The sequence below is a fragment of the Mauremys reevesii genome, linkage group 4 (assembly GCF_016161935.1).
Source record: "Mauremys reevesii isolate NIE-2019 linkage group 4, ASM1616193v1, whole genome shotgun sequence".
Taxonomy (NCBI): Eukaryota; Metazoa; Chordata; order Testudines; family Geoemydidae; genus Mauremys; species Mauremys reevesii.
The window spans coordinates 115,340,981-115,360,478 of record NC_052626.1 but is presented as its reverse complement, the minus strand read 5'-3'; the positions used below and the strand labels follow the sequence as shown (position 1 = coordinate 115,360,478).

Sequence of the window (19,498 nt, the reverse complement as noted above, 5' to 3'; positions counted from 1 at the left end):
GACAATGTTCTGGCACCATGACTTAGGGAAAGAGTCTGTTGCAGTAGTTAGTGCCATTGTTAAGTCTTGGGGTAAGATTAGCCCTCCCCGCACCCCCATAGTGCCTTCTTTATCAGGCCCATGCTCTTCATGGAGGGCCCCCCCCTTGGGCCCCCACTCACCGATGTCATTGGCTTTCCTAGGCACTATGCGCCTCTGCAGCTGCACCATCTTGATGGCATCCAGCCGGATCTCAAAGAGGTTATTGATGAAGGCCATTAGCGGGGCGAGGGGGAAGGCAGCCACAAAGATGGTGGTGAAGCTGTACTGGATCACTGAGAACAGGACAAAGCACAGGCACTGTGAGGGAGCTGTGGGGACATCCAGCTAGACCACAGGCCCAAGTACTTACTGTATGCGCGATGCCTCGGGGCCAGATGTTGGCATGGCCCTGAGTGGCCAGGCAGCGTGAGAGGATGAGTCAGACACCCACTCTAGCCCTCCGTGTGATCTGCTCGCTTCATGGCTGTAGCCATGGGGGTGGGGGAGAGGGAAGATCAGGAGCTGCATGCCCAGTTCTACTTACTCCAACGTCATCCATGCAGGAGTGATCACAGAGGGGTGGGACCTTGACTCTGCCCCCATTCCCCAAAGTGCAGGCTGCTCAGCTGAACAGGGATGGGGGGGAGGAGAGGGGAGAGTAGTTGCTAGTGGTCACAGCCAGTACCCAAATACTACCAGAAGCAAGGGCGGGACGGGGCAGGAAAGGAATTTGGTCGTCCCTGAGGCACAAATCCTTCCCAGGCCACCTCCTGGGATGTCACAGTTACCTGCCAGGTCTTGCTCGGGGCAAGATTTGTGCAAGTGACCCCAAGCAAGTGTTTGGGTGAATCTACCCAGTCTGTGCCCATTTCTCCCTGGGCTCTGCAGTCTTAGCACAGGGATGGGCTATGTACTGGGTGAGCAGCAGGGCTGGTTCCCTCGTACCTTCCCCTCAATAGTGAACGCAGAGTCACCAAGCCTGACCGTGTTCCACAAGCCACATGTGGAGACCTAGGACCTGCCCCCACTCCCAGGGATGTGAATGGGCATTTGGCATTACCACTCTGTCACAGGTGTGGCCAGTTTCTCTCGCAGGAGCCCCAGTCCTGCTAGCTGCAAGGGTATGACTCCCGCTTAGCCCCAACATCAGGAACTGGACCCCTGGAGCAGCTCCAGGGCATTCAGAGCACCCTTTGCGTACTGGGCAAAAGGAAACCTGCTGCCCCTGGATAAAAACTGACCCAAAGAGAAGAGGCAATGGGAATGGGCAGGCGTGGGCCCAGAACACAGCACCTGAGAACCAGCCATTCCCCGCTGCCCACAGCTAGAGCGAATGGCCCAGGATAGAAGACTATGGAGATCTGTTGTTGGCGGCCCATACCCCGGTTGGGGTGACGGGCATGAATGAATGAATGACTAGTTACACCCGTGACCCCAGAGCGCCACATACTCATTTCCAAGAACTCGTCGAACAAGCTGAAGACGTTGACCTCGTTGAGTTGGTAGTTCTTGAGCCACTGCTCCTTGCAGGAGTCCTTGGATCCTTTCTCCATGTCAACCTCGTCTTTGTCCTTTGGGTTAGCAAGTGATTTTCGGAACCTTAATCTTAGCCAGCTGCAGGGACAGTAACACAAAGGCAGAGGGGTGAGGGATATATGCTAAAGAGCCAAGCGTGGGGGCTACCAGAGCAGCTCCCTGCACTGGGCCAACGGTAACCCCTCTGGAACACCGACATGGAGACTGGAGCAGTGGGTTGGTTCTGTTGTAAGTTCTCACCCACACTCTCCCCCTTCCCCTCTCTCAAACATATCACCTTCTGCTGGTGTTATGGAGGGAATTCTTACCAATAGCAGAAGGCAGTTTCCATCTATAAGATGGCCCAATAGCTGTAGTTTACCAACGGCCTGACCGTGTATCCCGTTCTGACATTGAGGAGCACGTGAGGAATCCCACTAAAATCAACAGCGATATTTAGGTGTAACTGCTCCCCAAGACAAGTAAAGTTGGGGCTTAAAAATTCAGGTGGCGGCAAACATACTAAATAGCTAGGAGGGCCATTCCAAATGTCAAAGAAAATTAGTTTTAAAAGAAAAATGGAGTGAATTTTTAGTGTCAGGTCAAGGTGCCAGTTAGAGCTGTTCATGGGGAATAATTTATTCAGTGAGTTCAGCCCTTTTTCTCTCTGACTTGTCCAGGAGCAAAGCCCCATTTGATTTATTTGTTCTTTTCTCAAATTGTTTTTGTGACAAGGTCTGAGCTGAACTCTGCGTGTGGACCTTCCTGTCCATTGTTCTGTATTCGGAATGCACTGTTCTGGCTCTGTGATTAGTCACGGTGTCACATGGTAATGTTCTTGTTCCGTGACCGGATCTATTTCTGCTTTCTCCAGAGACAGATTTCATTTGATCCTGAAGAGAATTTGCTGACTGATCTTATCTCAGCAACTGGCCTCACACTCGCCTTCCCCAGACACTGCCTGGGAGAATCCCAGTTAAAATTTGTAATCAGAGCAGAGTGCTTCTGCAAGCGGAAACATACAGCTCAGACATGTGAGCGCATCCTACTGGCATGAGTGCCTAGGGTGTGCGGACTTACGGGGTGAGGTACTCCACCAAGTTACTCAGGGTCTGCTTCAGGGTCATTATGATGGCCATCTGGATAAAGAGATCAGTGATGCAGCCACTGGGGTGGCACTGCAAAGAGAAGAGAGTTATACTGTGCAGACCAGATGGGCTGGCTTTGGGACAAAGGGCTGGGTGCTAGGTACATGGGCCAGGAAGAACCTGGAGTGATGGAAGGGTTGTACTGGGTAGAAGGAAGCAATGGTTTTAACAGAGACAGTGCCTGAGAGAAAGCTCCTGTAGCCTGACTTCCTGAATGTTGATTCTGTGGGTGAAATCTTGGCTCCCTGGAGGTCACTGGGAATTTTGCCACTGATTTCAATGGGGCCAGGATTTCACCCTTGTTTTTTGGGATGGGTGTGTAGTTCTCCACCTACAGGGAAGGGGAAGGGGCAGAGAAGTGTGGGTGGGGAAGGGGCAGAGAGGTGTGACAGGGAGCAGGAGTGGTGCAGACTGTATTGGAGCACTATGGACAATTTACTCACCTCCTCCAGCCTCCACTTGCCAGCTACACGCACGTAGTTCCCAGGACGGCCGTTAATCCTGACCAGGAGAGTGCAGAGTTAAATAGGCCTGACGCTGGTGCTCCCAGCCCCTCCCTCTGTAAGCAGGGAGGGTAATGACTCCCCCGGGACAGAGACCCAGGCACCAAAGGGAAGAGAGAGGCAGGTGCAGAGACTGAAAGAGAGAGGAGGTGGGAGACAAACACAGGCGGAGTCAAGAGCAGCAACCCAGCAAGAGAGGGACAGACAGAAACCGAGAGAAAGACAAGCTGAGAGAGGTGGAGAACTACACACCCATCCCAAAAAACAAGGGTGAAATCCTGGCCCCATTGAAATCAGTGGCAAAATTCCCAGTGACCTCCAGGGAGCCAAGATTTCACCCACAGAATCAACATCCAGGAAGTCAGGCTACAGGAGCTTTCTCTCAGTCACTAGCGGCACCAGCCTTCTTTATCCCTGCCACCAGAGCAGCCAACACCTTCCCCCTGCAACCAGTGGTTAGAAGCACCGGGCAAACCTGACTGGGTTTATGGGCCTCCCTAGGGTGATTGGCCCTGGGTGTGTGTTACTGTACTAATGCACAGCTCCACCCGGGGTTAATGGGTACAGCTCCTTACCCCAGCTGGGGACCTGGCCGGGGCATAGCCACGCTCACCTTCCCAAGAAGAAGGCGATGTAGATCAGTGAGGAGAAGTAGGTGAAGAACTGGAAGGTGAAGATTTTCACAGTGAAGATGTTCTCACGCTCCGAGAACGTCCGTGGCTTCTCTGGAAACGGGAGTGCAGGTGGGTGGGTTAGTCACAGCAGCAGGAGCCCCCCTCCTTCCTGGACAGGCACCTTCAGCCCGTCGTGCTTTCATTCCAAAGCGCTCGGGCCTTTTACTGACCCAGAATCCCCTGGACCTGAACCTGATCCCCTGGATTTGTAGCCCCGGTTCTAATGAGCCTCAGCAATCCCAGGACTTTGACACAGCGATCCATGTACCTGTGGCTTCTGTTGCAGCAATGAGCTGTGCCGGGGCTACACTCAAACCAGAGCTGGGGCAGGATAGGCACCGATTTCACCAGCTCTCCAGCAGCGGCACTGGCTTCCTGTTAACGTCGGGGTGCAACTTGGCTGACTTGGCTGACTTGGCTCTCTGAAGCCCTCCCTGGCTGGGGCGCTGGCCCTCTGCCAGACTCACCTCTCTTTACATGAGGCTTGGTAGCAGCTGAGATCAGGATGGGGGCTGGAGCAGAGAATCCCTCTATTTAACTATCTGAGACTAAGGGCCTCCCAACAGAACACCCTTGACTCTGGAATTGCTCCCGGCCTGCTGTGCTATTAGAGCTCTGGCCAGGGCTCATTCATTTGCCTGGGGGACGGAGGCGGCAGCTGTGGCAATACCCTTCTCTTTGCTGGGCCGTATAGCAGTGGTTCTCAACCAGGGATCCGGGGCCCCCTAAGGGTCCTCAAGCAGGTTTCAGGGGCCAAGCAGGGCCAGCATTAGACTCGCTGGGACCCAGGGTAAAAAGGCCGAGCCACCCCGCATGGGGCTAAAGCCCAGGTCCCTGAGCCCCACCACCCAGGGCTAAAAGTGAAGCCTGAGCAATGTGGCTTTGCGGGGGCCCCTGTGGCATGGGGCCCCAGGCAATTGCTCTGCTTGCAACCCCTTAATGCCGGCCCTGGCTTTTATATGTTGTGGCACAGGTGGGCCATGGAGTTTTTATAGCATAAGGGGGGAGCTCAGAAAGAAAAAGGTTGAGAACCTCGGCTGTCCAGGAGCTAGGTGGCGTTAGCATATTTCAAGTGTTCTGTACGAGCAGCTGTGAAGGCCAGAGCGAAAAAGCCCATTGATATCAATGGAAAGACTCAGCCCCTTTTAGTGCTCCACCAACAATGTTCAGGATAATCCAGCTGGCTGCGCTGGAGGACGCTAGATGCAGGGTGAATACGACATGCGCTTTGCCTTACCCAGCTCACAGAGAAAGAGCGCCACACGCCTGTTCACCTGCAACACAGGAGAGGGAGGGTGAACAGAGAGACGGGACGGGCAGGGTGTTTGATTGTGGGACAACGAGGAGGGTTCCTGTCACGCCGCACTCCGTACCTTGGTCATGACGATGATGGTGATGTAATGCAGCACGGCCCCTGTCATCACCGCCACGGTGCTGGCACGTTCCCGGATGAACTCGAAGTCGCTTTGGGTGAAGAGGACAGTCGCCACCACCCGGTAGATGACGAGCGCATGGGCAAGGCCAATGAGCACGGTGATCTGGGAGGGCAGCGTGTCGTCAGAGCTCTTGCGGGGATTAGAGACGGGCCGAGCAGGGGAGGCAGGTAATGAAGGTGGAGCGGGAAACTGAGCAAACTGGGTGCATGGGGACGGGAACGACAGACTTAAATGCAGCTAGATGATGGGTTCTGTATGGTTAGCAGCTGCAGGCCAAGATCCAGGCCCTTCGTGCCCATGCCCAGCCTGCAGGGTGGGATGCCTGTGCCCAGCACAGTTTCTAGGAGGAGTGAGGTGGTTAAATACAGCGGATGTTGACCAGCAGTGTGGGGTGGAGGAGCAAGCGTGTGCATGTATGGTCGGATGTTGCTGGCACTCACATTGTTCACTATGCTCCCCCTCGTGAGTAAAGTAATAGTCGCCCATCCTGGTTCTGCCCCCGGTGTATTGTTTGAATAGGTTTTTCTACACCATTTCCCCTGTAGCACTGTACGTAGGAAGGGATGGGAGCTGGGACGCTCTCTGCAGCAGCGTGGCGGAGTGGCAGGCAGCTGGCACGTGCCAGTGAGCTCTCAGGAAACAAACTGGCAAATGGCTGCCTCCCTGCTATCCCCGTGTGAGTTTAGCGCCCTCCCTTCCCCCCATCTATCCAAAGAACAGGCAGAGCACATCCAACAGCAGTTCCCGTTTTCCCACAGAGTGAAGCCCCTGCTTCACTCCTTTCTAGTACACGGTCTCCAGGCCCACTCAGTCCAGGCCTGCTCCAAGACTGGACCAGTTAAGGCTGACTCATCTAGGGGGTGTTTTAGGAACCAGACTGAGATCACTACACAGGCCACCAAGCAGCCATACAACAGCGATGACTTGAAATCTCCACCACCCTGGGCCAGAATCCACTTGGCATCTTAGAGCTGAAAGGCTCTGCAGCCCATCCCCAACCCCCAAAGCTATTCAGTGTCCTGTCCCCCTTCAAATGCCTTTCTGCGTCATTCACTTCACAACCACATGCGCCTGTAGCTCAATGGTGTAGAAATCCCCAAGCCCGTGGAGGTGTCTGAGTCAATAGCACGTACCATAAGCAGGACTAAGAGAAGCAGGATAGTGCTGCGGATATAAGAGTGCTGGTAGAACTTGAGGTTATACGCTGGGTCATTGATCAGCTGCAAGGCCAGCTCCTCCTGGGGATGGGGGAAAAAGAATATGCGTCAGAGCCATACACTAGGGAAAAGCAAGCCAAGGGGCAGTATAGTGCCTCACATGTGTCAATGAGATGGAAGCATGCGATGAACATGACATGTTCTGGCAGGGCAGAAGAGGGACAGGACTTGTAGCAGATCCTAGGGTATTTCTTCATGTAGCCTGCATGTCAAAGCCTGAAATCTCCCACACTGGCTAGCACAACCTTTTTCAGAAAGAAATGGATTGGACATTACTAGAAATGGCTGTGGGTTATATCATGCATACAGGCATGTTGCAGACTGATCTGACTAACCCCAATCTTTATAAACAGGAGTGACAGTAGTTCCTGTGCTGTGCACTAATGCGTAGCCTGCATCTAAAACCCTTTCAGGGAAAGGACTTCAGGAGCCCTGCACTCCTTTCCTAATAAAGGGCAGGAAGATCTGGGGGAACCTCTCCTACAGCAGTGCCTCATTAATCCCAGTTCAGTCTCCTCTGCAGTACCAGCTGGGATCTCAGCAGTGAGTGTCCTCCCAGCATTGCTTTTAGTTGGAACAGAATTTTTCCATATGCCTGTACACAGCCCAGAATCCCACCTGCCTCCTGGCAAGAGAGACAATGGCACAGGGAGGGAAGGAAGTTTACTGTGTGCAGGTCTGGTCTCCCATGTTTAAGAAAGATTAATTCAAACTGGAACAGGTGCAGAGAAAACCTACTTCATGAGAGGAGACTCTAAGAGCTTGGCTTGTTTAGTCTAACCAAAAGAAGGCTGAGGGGAGATAGGATTGCTCTCTCTAGACATATCAGAGGGATAAGTACCAGGGAGGGAGAGGAGTTATTTAAGTTAAAGTGTCAAAGTGGATGTGACGTTACACCCCATATTCTTCATAAAAATAGTGCTATGATATGAATATGGCATAACTAAGATGTTTTATGCAAGATGGGTCATGTGAGATTCTTGGAAAGGTTACGATTTACTGAATGTGATTATCCAATTTGTATGCATGTATCAGTTCTATATCTAAAGTTAGGAGTATGGTGGCCTATGTAATAATTACAACTGGGTATGTATTTGGGAGACACCCACCAGACAACAGGCCATCAGACTTGATGGGCCATAAGGAAGAAACAAGACTGTGAAGATACTAATGTCTCTCCTTCCTATAGCTGTGCACTACTAGGTCAGGTGGTCCTGTCACCTGATACTAAACATTATCCCCCTTCGACTTCTTGCAATTTTCCACTAAAAGGAGAGGGGAAGGGGGCAAGTTTGGGAAACAAAAGATTCCTGCCTTATGTAAATCTTATTTAAGGGTGGGGAGGAAGTCAAACGGGACTCTTTCTTCTTGGGCTGGCAGGCCATGGAGTAGACTGCTAAAGACACCTGAAGGGAAGGAAAGGGGGGAGTCCAGACTGAGACAGGGTCCCGTCTGAAAAGAGATATAACTGGAACACTAAGCCAGTGGTCTCCAAACTTTTTTGATCGCGCACCCCTATCAGTAAAAAAAATTTGAGCACCCCTCCCCCAATATATGTATATTTATTTATGTATAAATTATATACATGTACTACTATATTATGTACATTATAAAACACACAAAAATAGAAATTAAAAAAGAATGAGAAAGATGAAAAACAATATTTTTATTGTATTTTATTTATTAATAGTACAAAACACCTTTTTGCTCTCACAAAAAAAAATATTTTTTAGTGAGAGCAATGTGATTGAATACGCTTCATTATTTCTGAAAATCTTGGTTTAACACTTTGTGATGCAGCGATTCGAAGGTCTGGATTAGGGTTAGGGTGTGGGAGGGCGCTCAGGGTGGGGGTGTTGGAGGCGGCTCAGGCCTGGGACAGGCAGGAGGTGCAGAGCACTTACCTGGGGAAGCTCCTGATTAGTGCAGGGGGTTTGCAGGTGGCTCTGTGCAGTGTGGCACCACCCCCATGGCCGGGATTCTGGGAGTTCCCTCCCCCCCCCCCCCCACACACACACACACCCGGAACGCAGGGACGTTAGGGGCCCCGGCCTGCAGCTCTAAAGCCCCTTTCGGAATGCAGCCCTGCGAGCACGGGCCAGAGGACTCAGGAGGAGCAGGGGCCGGAGAGAAGCGCCGCTTTCCCCTTCAAAGCGCCGCTTCTCTCCAGCAGGCTTTAAAGGGGAAAGCGCCGCTTCTTTCTGGCCACTGGCTGTGCGGCTACCGCGGCTCCTCCACAGGCCGGAGGACTCAGGGCCACATTCTGAAAGGGGCTTTAGAGTCGCAGGCCGGGGACCCAGGGCTCCTAGCCCAGGGCCCTGTAGCCCCTAAAGCCCCTGCGTTCTGGGTGGCCCTGCCTGCAGGGGGGCGGGGCAGCTTCCCTGCTCACTTGTTCCCTCTGGCAGCGCTCCTCCTGCCATGCCCCCCAATGGATCCTCTTGTGCACCCCCTGTGGCGCGCACACCCCACTTTGGAGACCACTGTGCTAAGCTACAGAAACTTTGCAACCTGCCTAAAATAACATTTAGGGTAAAAAAAAATTACATTTTGTAACCTGTTTCTTGAGTGTATCAAGCTTAGCTCGCGTATTTTGTTTTATTTGCTCAGTAATCTGCTTTGTCCTATTTGTTATCTCTTATATTCACTTAAAATCTGCCTTTTACAGTTAATACATTTGTTTTGTGTATTATGAAACCCAGATTGTGCAATTCCTAACTGGGGCGAAAAGAAGTTGTGCATCTCTCTCTTTACCTTGAGGGAGAGGGGGAATTTTTACGAGTTTGCGCTGTGAAGCTCTTTCTACACAGTGCAAGACAGTATTATTTTGGGTTTATTCCCCAAAAGGGGTGTGCACGTGAGCGCTGGGTGAATCCTCTCACACAGAGCTGACTTCAGTCTGTGTCTGCAGTGGGGTGTGGCCCTGCCTCTGTGTGTGCTGTAAGAGGCCGGAGAGCCTAATTCAGCAAAACAGGGAGAGGGAATCCAGGCTGGTGGAGCAGGAGGAGGGGCTCAGTGAAACCCCAGTACATCACATGGCATCCCAAGGGGGTCTAACCTGTCACAGTGGACACAAGAACAAATGGAGGTAAACCAGCTATCAACAAGTTTAGGCTTGAAATTAGACAAAGGTTTCTAACCATCAGAGGAGTGAAGCTCGGGAGCAGCCTCCCAAGGCTAGCAGTGAGGGAAAAATACCCAACTGGCTTAAAGACTGAGCTTGATAAGTTTATGGAGGGGAAGGTATCATGAGATTGGCTACATCCCATTGCAGTCAGTCTCCAATGGCTGGTGATGGGACACTAGATGGGGAGGGCTCTGAGTTACTACAGGGAATTCTTTCCAAGGTGTCTCGCTCGTGGGTCTCGCCCACATACTCAGGATCTAACTGATAGCTATATATGGGACCAGGAAAGAATTTTCTCCAAGGTCAGATTGGCAGAGACTGTATGAGGGTTTTCGCCTTCCTCTGCAGCATGGGGCCCCTTGCAGGTTTAAACTAGTGTAAATGGTGGGTTCTCTGTAACTTGAAGTCTTTAAACCATGATTTGAGGACATCAGTAACTCAGCCAGAGGTTAGGGGTCTATGAGAGGAGTGGATGGGTGAGATTCTGTGGCTGCGATGTGCAGAAGACCGGACTAGGTGATTGTGATGGTCCTTTCTGGCCTTTAAGTCTATGAGTCAACAAAGAGGAAGACAGTGCAAAGGAGTGACTTATTCTCACCTCATCTTCATCCCACCCGTACAGTTCCCAGCCACTGACCACCTCAGCCCTTTTCCTCTTCCACAGCTCCAGGAACACGGTGGCTGTAGGTGAAACCACAGAACAATGCGGTCAGAGCAGCAGAGACTCCTCTGCCCCATGGAGACATTGACTTAACAAAGCAGTCACAGGAGCACATGCCTTTCCTACAGGCCAGGTAGGGAAAGTGCTGCTAAGCATCCAGGTTCTCCAACGTGGAGGAAGCAGCCTGGAGCTCTCTGTAGAAAAGCCCTCCAAACAGGGGACGTTTACTGCTGGTAACCATGGGATCAATCCAGGAGGAGGATCATAGCTAGGTCTGAATGCACTTCCAGGACATGGTAGCCAGTCTATAGTATATTTTCTAGCCAATGTTGACAGACTCCCATCACCTGGGTTATTTACCCCTCATCTCTGTTCTGGGGCATGTTTGTGTCTCTGCTGCACAAGCTGCATGCAAAACATTATGGGCCAGATCATGTGCTGTGCTTTGCAGGAGAGAGGGAAGAAATGGAGATACAGGCGTGGTTTTATACTGGAATTCTGGACTTCTCCAGAGGTCAAGATGGACCCTGAATAGCTTGGTGTAGCCCCAGGGACTGCTCTGACTTAGGGCAGCTTCCACCTCTCCAGTGTCCACAGCCAAATCAGACCTTGAGGATACCAGTTGGTGCTAGCTGTGGCAATGCTTTTGGAATACATATGCTGGTAACCTCAGAGCTCAAATGAAACCAGATTAAATACACAGATGCTACTGTGGTGGGTACAGAGAAAACCCATAGACAAATGGGCCACCAAATTCATTTCACACAGGCCCCGACCAGATTCCAGAGGGGAATGTCCAGAACTGGATTTGAACCAATGATCTAAAGTTACAAAGTACCAAAACCCATCCCCAAATGCATGCAACTTCACCAGTGCCTATCCCTTTCCCTTCACACGCTGCCCAACCCCACTCCTTCCCCAGTAAAGTTACACCTCTCTGCCCGGCAGAAAGAATGTTGGCAGGTTCTGAATAAACAACACAGGAACCCAGTTTGTCACCAGACCCACAGCAGGCTACAGCTGACAGGCCATTCCCATTTCAAAGCCTCATGCTAGGCACAGAGAGACAGAAACCTACCCCAGAGAGCCATGAGCACTGCAAAGAGAATTGTCCCCTCGTTGTCAAACAGGTGAGTGACCTGAAAAAGGAGAGAACGAGAAAGAAGGGATTACAAAGGAGCCTGGAGCACAGAGGAGGAGTCTGGCTGGAGAGGACGCAGGAGGCACCCGGGGTGCTGCGAGGACTGTGGCAGTGGCACTGTGCCCAGTCCTACGTGGGAGAGCAGTGCTCCGTGGCCCTCAGGACATCACGGGAGGCAGAAGAGCAGAAACCAGGAGTTCTTAAGACTCAACCCAAAGCTTGGGAAGCCTCCACCCCACAGGCAAGACAATGGAGCTGGACATAATTCTCTGCTGTAATACGTGCAAGAGCTCCCTGCAGCCACCATCAGCAGCTGACTCGTTTCCCAGGGGGATACATACTGGCCGCACGCTGCTGGGGGTATCATGAGGAGGCATAAGCACGGCAGCTATTGGAAACAAGGGCCCAGTGGAGAAATGGAAGGTGTCTCTGGCGAGCATTGATTTACCTTGGCATAGGTGCAAGTATCTGACAGCTGCCAGAACGGGCACTTCTGGTCGCAGAGTGGGCACATGATGGTGGTGTTGGCTTCACAGATCTCTTTGCTGGAGCAGGAAAGAAAGGAAGGAGTATGATGGTTGCTTTGCTAGCCCATCAGCCGTGTGCTCATTCTAGCCATCACATTCAGTCAACAGCCAAGGGAGAGGCAGAGCAGGTACTCACCGCTAATGGATGGAATATAGCTCTACGCTGCAGCTACCAGATATTAGTGCCCTGATAGTGCCAGGTGAGGTCTCCTCCTTGGCAAGCTTCCCCACAGGTGCATATTCATACATACTCCCCTGGTCACAGCCAGATGCAGGGGTGTAGCTAGCAGTCTGCAGCCTAGACACTTGACAATCTGTTGCCCCTGCCTGCAATATGTCCCCATTCTCCAAAGCAGACATGCCATTCTTTACAAGGGCCAAACTGGGTCCTGGGATGCGCCAGTGCACATCCCAATAAGGCCCACAGGAGCCACGTGACTGTAGAACGTGAGCCATTATGATCACTATCATGCGGTTAGAGAGCTGCCACACTTCAGAGATCCTGCCATTGTTCCATGAAGTGGCACAGTCGCTGGAAGTCAATGGCCCTGCAAGCCCTCTGCATGCAGAGCTCCCGTAGAAGTCAGAGGCAGTTCCATAGAAAGAGAAGTCATAGGATTGGATGCCATGTATAGGAGATGTGATCACCTGCATTCACACATTCATGCATACACTTGGACACACGACAGGACATGGACACACAGTGTCCCCTTGATGCACTTACCTGACCTGACTGGAATCAAAATGAAAGATCCCATATAGGAAGACAAGCAGGCCCAGCACAGCAGCTGGGAACAGGATGCGGGTGTACCAGCCTAGCCAGGCAAAATACAGGGCCACCTTCTCCCCAAAATAACTCCTGAAAGACAAGGCAGGTGCTGAAATCACTCAGCAAAGATCCCATCTAGCCCCAGATTTGCAGTGACAATATCCAGTGTCAGCCAAATGCCCTGAGACCTCAGGATGGGGGATGCTGTCCCCAAAGATCTGTCAGTCCCATCCTCTTGCTTCTCCTTAGGTCACTGCATGACCCACCCCTGCCTTGATGATATAGGTGTTAGTGATCTGGAAGAGGGGGGTGAACAGTGAGGGGCCAAACGTCTCCTGAGAACACAATGCTGAACACTCAGGTTAGTCAGGGCCAGAGAAAACGTAGGGAGGAAGTAACCAAGCTAAGCAAATGAGCAAGCTGATGGCAGCTGATTAAATACAGTACTGATACGCTGGAGGGACAGATTTGAGCTGCTCATTCATGGGTTCTCAGTAAGTCTGTAACACAGGAAAGAGATCCAGGACAGATCAGTGAAGATCTGTGTGAGGTGCAGCTGTAGCCAGAGTAAACAAACCTGAGACTAACACAGAAAGGCGAATACCTACATATAAAGCTAATGGTGCAAATATCGGGACTGTCCCTATAAAATCGGAACATCTGGTCACCCTAATCTGGAGCGCTGTGTTCAGTACTGGTCACCCCATCTCCAGAGAGAAAGTAGATTCAGAGGGGTTCAGAGATGGTCAGGGAGAATGATTTAGGGGCATGGGGAAAAAATAACCTCTCCTGGAGAAACTGAAAAGACTGGGATTCTTTATCTTAGCAAGGTGACCACTAAAACGAGACAATCATTATTTTGTACACTCGAATGGCCTAAAGAAGGCAGGTCAGGAGTTGCTCTCACAATACAAGAATAAGGGGCTATTCAAAGTGCAATTTGGCAAATTAAAACGTGGTTAAAGGAAATGCTTTTTTAAACAATGCAGAGTTAGCATGAGACACTCATTGCCACTGGATACAACTGGGGCCAGGAGCTTAGCAGGATTGAAAAAGAGCTGGACAGTTTTATAGATAAGGATATCCAGAGTTACAAATTGTAAGGATTAAAAACTCCAAGGGTTTTGAAAGGGATATAGCCCCTCTTGGTTCATGGTATGAGCCATTCTCTGTCTGAGGGAAGGGTGTGGAGGGTTAAAAGGCACATTCCCTGGGGGCAGGTTATCCCATAATTACCTTCTGCAGAATTGCTGCATCTTCCCCTGATGCAGCTGGTGCCAGCGGCTGTCAGAGATAGGATACTAGACGGACCACGAGTCTAATCTAGTGTAACAATTCTATGCCCCTTAACCCACAAGTCAAGTGTGTTCACAGTTGGACAAACTTGGTTTGCCTAGCTCTGGTTTGAACTTGGAGTCATATGGAGGACTAGGTAGAACCAGAGGTGAAAGTGGGACAGTACGGGCTAGAACAGCGTCCCCGTAAGAAGTGGCCGCCGGTACCAGCCCATACACAGCCGATGTTAAAGCGCTGCTGTGGAAGCAGCTGGAGGCCCCAGGTAGCATGGGAGGGGTGGCTGGGGGAGGCTGACCCCCAGCCCTGCCCCTTCCATCCGAGGCGCCAGGCCCCCATACTGGTAAGTCTTGTATCTTACTTTCACCCCTGGGTAGAACTCCCCCACAGAAGGAGCTGGGTGCTCAGAGTTACGTGTAATGAAGTTATTCTGGATGGGTATTTTACATGGTGGCCTTGCGCTGTCTCATTGTCCATCCCTTGGCGTGGGTTACCTGATATCCTCGATTGGCTGTTGCTTCAGTATCTTTCTCCATTGGGCCCAATTCTCCTTCAGTTCTTTTCTCAGCCCTTCTTGCTAGAAAGAACAGCATTCAGATCAGGCACAGAGAGATATATCAACTGCCAACCCTCCCTCACCCCCATACCCTTACTAAGATATTAGTTAGGGCTTTTTCCAGACACATGCCACCACATCCTCAGCCAAAGGATCTTTAGGACCACGACCTATTCCTCTGTCTTCCCAGCCACTCCTCCCCTACAACCCACTTCCTCTCCTGCATCTGCAATCCACACACGTGGTCTCCTGCGCATACATACTCTCTCAGCACCGAGGCACCCTCCGATTCCTCACCTCGTGCAGTGGGAATGCTGCCTCAAAGACCTTCGCCTTTATCAGCTTTTGGAGCGTCTCTAGCAGCAAAACAGGAACAGGAAAGTTAACAGTGACAGGCAGGCACAAGCCCCCCCGGCACCCAGTAGAACCCAGGCTGACCCTATGACCCAAACCCCGCCATTAGGAGAAAAGGCTGTAGGTGACACCTGAAGAGAACTGGAGTTCAGAGCTCTGCTTTGGTGTTGAAAAGGAATTGGCAACAGTCAGACTCTGCCCATGGCAGACAAACAGCACGTAGAACATCCCCCAACAGTCAGCACACAGAGCGACGCTGATGGCAACCTCAGCAGAGGCGCTGGTCCTGCTGTACCTACGAGTCTCTCGCAGTTTCTGTACAGTGCCTGTCACGCTGGGGTACACGCAAGGCTGTGCACGAGTTCAAGCGTGCCCATGTGCAAGGCTAGGAATGCAAATGCTCATGTGAGTTGCACTTGGGATCAGTGGCAGATTTAGAGTTAGTGGGGCCCTGTGCTCAGCTTCATTTTGGGGGGGGGGGAGCGCTGGGACCCAGCCAAGAAAAAGGAACATTCTCCCTTATCTCCCCCCTCCTTGCCATTTTTCATTCTTTTTTTCTTCATCCTCCTCCTATATTATAAGTAATAGGAAGTAAATGAAAATAAAGTGAGGTACCTTGCTTGGTTTTGTAGTTTAGCTCCCCCCACCCCCACAGCCCACTTGAAAATTGCTAAGGGTCTTGGCTCACCACTTAATGATCCTTCTAAATATTGTTTGTAACGTTACCCAACTGTTGTAAAGTGCTTTGGATAAGAGTGTTTTATAAAAAGTAAAAAAAACATTGGAGTGCAGGGTCTGGCCAGGAGTTAGGATGTGGGAGGAGGCTCAGGGTTGGGGTGTGGGGTCTGGGAGGGAGTTAGGGGGCAGGAGCAGGGTGGGAGTTGGGGTGCAGGGTCTGGAAGGGCGCTCAGGGCTAGGGCAGTGGGTTGGGGTGTGGGGTGCTTACCTGGGGCAGCTTCTGTTTGGTGCAAAGGGTGCAGGTGGGGATGGGTGTGGGGGGGGTGTGCACAAGTGAGGGCAGAGGGCGGGGAGGCGGGGGGCTGGTGTGGGGGGGCAGGGCATGGGGGTGGGCCTCGGGGCTGGGGCAGTCCCAGTCGCAGCCGCTGGGTTACCTTACCTGGCTGGGTGGTAGAGGCATCGCAGCCCTGCCACTGCTCCTGTTCGCTGCCAAAGGGGGCCATGGAGGCAGCAGCACGTGAGACCCGTGGCCTGCCACTCCCTTCCCTGGCCTTTTTCCAGGAACCGCCAGCAGCAGTGCACGCCAGGGACTGCACCTGCGCTACCCAGCGTCCAGAGGAGCAAGGCAGGAGGACAGGCGTGCCCGCCTCCCTAAAGCACGCCCCCAGCCAACCCCTCACCTGGATGCCTCACCTGGCTGCCTGCTGTGATGCACGGGGCCACCAGCAGCCCAGCTCACCAGCTGGGAGAACGCACTGCACGCCACACCTCCAGCACAGCTCTTAAACGGCTCCCTCCCTGCTCTCCCCCACAGCTTCTGCCCCCACAGCAGTCCCCCCTGCAGGCAGGCAGGGCCAGCTCCAGCTTTTTTGCCACCCCAAGCGGCGAAGCAGGGGAAAAAAAAGCCTTGATCAGTGGCAATTTGGTGGCAGCCCTACCGCACAACTGCATTCTTCAGCGGCAATTCAGCAGCTGGTTCTTTGCTCTGAGAGGGACTGAGGGACCCGCTGCCGAATTGCCGCCGAAGACCTGGATGTGCCGCCCATTTCCATTGGCCACCCCAAGCACCTGCTTCCTTTACTGGTGCCTGGAGCCAGCCCTGCCTGCAGGGGGTGCTGGATGGCTCAGCCCTGAGGCTGAGCCCCCCTGTAATTGGGGGGCCCCGTGCCAGGGCACTGTGTGTTTCATTGTACATCTGCCTCTGCTTGGGATGTGTATTTGTGACTGTGCACATGGGAACGGCAAGAGCAACTAGAAGGGAGGAAACGTTTCCTTACCCTCAGGAGAAATCTTTGTGTTCCGCAGGATAAGGTTGACGATACGTATCCTGAAACCCCAAACAATCTGGGATTAGGAAGAATTAAACACTGAAGGGTCAGCATGGGCCAGAAAAATGGCCTGGGATCACCAGGGCAATGGGAGATAAAGGCTACACCCGGGATCCAGAGATTAAGAAATGTGTTAAGAGATCTGGACAGGTACGGAAGCAAGGAGCAGGGCAGGAAGAGGGAATGGGGATAAGGTTCAGTTGTGGGGAATTGGTGGAGACCAGGCCAGGGGGGCAAGATGCGCGAGGATAGGAGCTCAGCATAACTCCCTGATTTTAAATGGTTTTTTAGTAAGGATACAAAGCACGGCAAAGTAATTCCCCATGGGGAACCAGGGAAGGGGGCCTGTGATCCAGCTAACAGGCAAGTCTCACCCTAGCATGCACGATGCATCACAGGCATTAGCATGAAGTCCCTGCACCCTGATGTCTTTGAGATCAAGGAAACGCTCACCTGGTGGTGATGGGCACATTCTCCTCCGTGTGGTGATTCTGCAACCCACTGTCTGAGTTCTTCAGCAGACACTGGTATTTTCGGAAGATTTCACTTCGGGCATGGACCCCATAGAATAGTTTCTTGTCCTCGATTTTCTGGGTGTAGGATCAGAGAGAAGGGAGATTAGAGAGACATGCAGATGAAGCAAGTATCCAATGGGATTGGACCGTTGGCAAAGAGCTGCTCTGCAGGCAGGACAGTGGGAGATCTAGAGAAAGCTCAGCTGCAGAGCAAACCACTGCAAAATGGAGAACCAAGAGGCAGCAGAGCAGCCACATCCAGAGAATGGTGCAGAAAGTCTCATCCTCTTCAGGACCGTGTCATTCTGCTGCATTAACTCTTCTCCCTCACTTGGTCCTCTTTCCCTCCCGCTGCTCTCCTCCCACCACACTTCCCTTCCCCTGGGCGAGAAGGTTCTCTCCTCCTCAGCTAAAAGTGCTTGTGCTCTCCACATGCCAGCCCCTCTTCAACACCCTCTCTCTCCTTCCCAGAGTGCTTCCTGCCCCGTTCTCATCACCAGTAATTCCTTAGGCCTGGGCTACATGGAAAAGTTACATCAGCATTGCTACGTCTTTCAGGGGTGTGAAAAATCTACCCTCCTGAGGGACGCGGTTATACCAACCTAACCCCCACGTAGACAGCACCAGGTCAATGCAAGAATTCTTCCATCAACATAGCAACAGCCTCTCAGGGAGATGGAAAACTAGCATGATGGGAGACCCCTCCCATCGCTGTAGAGTGTCTGCATTGAAGCGCTACAGCTGTAGCATTTTAAGGGGTTCTCAAACTTCATTGCACCACAACCCCCTTCTAACAACAAAAATTACGACACGACCCCAGGAGAGGGGGACTGAAGTCTGAGCCCAAGGGCTTCAGCCCCAGGCAGTCAGCTTTGGCCCAGGCAGGGGGCTTGGACTTCAGCTTCGGCCCTGGGCCACAGTTTGAGAGACGCTGGTGTAGACAAAGGGACTTTGTATCTTGATAGGGCCAGACAAAGAAGTAATACAGCCAGGAAAGGGTTGGTGTTGCCTCTGAGGGCAGGAAGAGATCTGTGTCGCTTGGACAAATAGATTTTAAGGCCAGTGGGGACCCCTAAATCATCTAGTCCAGTAGTCTGACCTCCCATATAAACACACCTCAGTAACCCTTCTCACTCCAGGAGAGAGGGGTCCATCCAGAACAGGGTCAGAGGTTCCACTGATGAAAAAGGTTTGGGGGCAGAGTGAAAGCCCAGGACTGAATGATCAAAGAGCTTAGATTGCCCTCATCCCCGGAGAAGGTGGTCCCTGCAGGGCAGCATTAGAATTCGCTGGAGGGAAAGCTCAGTCTTGAATGAGCAGGGAGGCTACAAGTGGCTGAGAAAACCAGGTACAGAATTCTTTACAGCTGTTATTGGCCTTCCTTATGCCCTCAACCGTTGCTGCTCCTGGAATGGGTCTGAACTAGCCCTCCTGGTATGGAGGAGGTGGAGAATGGGCTCATGCACTAAAGAGCACAAAAGCAAGGTCTTGCTTTGTGTAGAGAACCAAGCCCAACGTACGTTTGATGGGAATGAGCACCCAAGCACCTTAGAGCAGTGAAGAAGGAACCCTGGATTGTCACTTCTAGGAGGAAACATCTAGTGGTGTCCCATGGTGTGGATGGTGAGGAACCCTGGAATTGCCTGACTACAGACCATATCCTCAGCTGGTGTAAGACAATGAAACTGTGTTGATTACAGTGGAACTGTGGTGACTTACATCAGCTGAAGCTCTGGCCTGCCATCTGTAAAGCTATAAACCCAGAAGGTGACTCAGCTTCCAGGGGGAGCAGGGGGCAGTGCTGTCTAGGCTTCCAGGGGCAGGTGATCACACTAAAGTTGCACACCATCTGTCTGGAAATCATTTTAGGTGGTACCTAACATCTGCACCTGCTGCTCCGAACAGGCTGATTATGTGACACAAACAGTCAGGATCTTGGACTGTGATATCAGGATGGGATTTCTTCTGATTTCTTAAAAAAGGGGCTGGGGGAGGAACCATGACCTGGCCGGCCCGAGGGCAAGAGGGGAGGGGAAGC

At 52.0% G+C, this 19,498-nt stretch overlaps 1 protein-coding gene across 15 annotated transcripts in view; it reads right to left on the bottom strand.

Moving 5' to 3' along the window:
• The window catches only part of LOC120403848 (anoctamin-9-like), a 106,559-nt gene that overhangs the window by 9,223 nt on the left and 77,838 nt on the right, over nt 1–19,498 (bottom strand). For 9 of the 15 annotated variants that reach the window (XM_039535665.1, XM_039535657.1, XM_039535660.1 and 6 more), the window contains 16 exons: nt 17,399–17,541; nt 16,895–16,944; nt 14,883–14,941; nt 14,524–14,606; nt 12,692–12,826; nt 11,889–11,985; nt 11,378–11,438; nt 10,237–10,319; nt 6,431–6,535; nt 5,235–5,399; nt 5,099–5,135; nt 3,801–3,912; nt 3,128–3,185; nt 2,617–2,714; nt 1,472–1,635; nt 162–314 (listed from right to left, as the gene is read on the bottom strand). In XM_039535665.1, the coding sequence (XP_039391599.1) occupies nt 162–314; nt 1,472–1,635; nt 2,617–2,714; nt 3,128–3,185; nt 3,801–3,912; nt 5,099–5,135; nt 5,235–5,399; nt 6,431–6,535; nt 10,237–10,319; nt 11,378–11,438; nt 11,889–11,985; nt 12,692–12,826; nt 14,524–14,606; nt 14,883–14,941; nt 16,895–16,944; nt 17,399–17,541 (1,603 nt within the window). Of the gene's footprint in view, nt 1–161; nt 315–1,471; nt 1,636–2,616; nt 2,715–3,127; nt 3,186–3,800; nt 3,913–5,098; nt 5,136–5,234; nt 5,400–6,430; nt 6,536–10,236; nt 10,320–11,377; nt 11,439–11,888; nt 11,986–12,691; nt 12,827–14,523; nt 14,607–14,882; nt 14,942–16,894; nt 16,945–17,398; nt 17,542–19,007; nt 19,074–19,498 lie in introns of those variants that run through there. The other 6 variants (XM_039535658.1, XM_039535661.1, XM_039535669.1 and 3 more) reach the window with 5 other exon arrangements.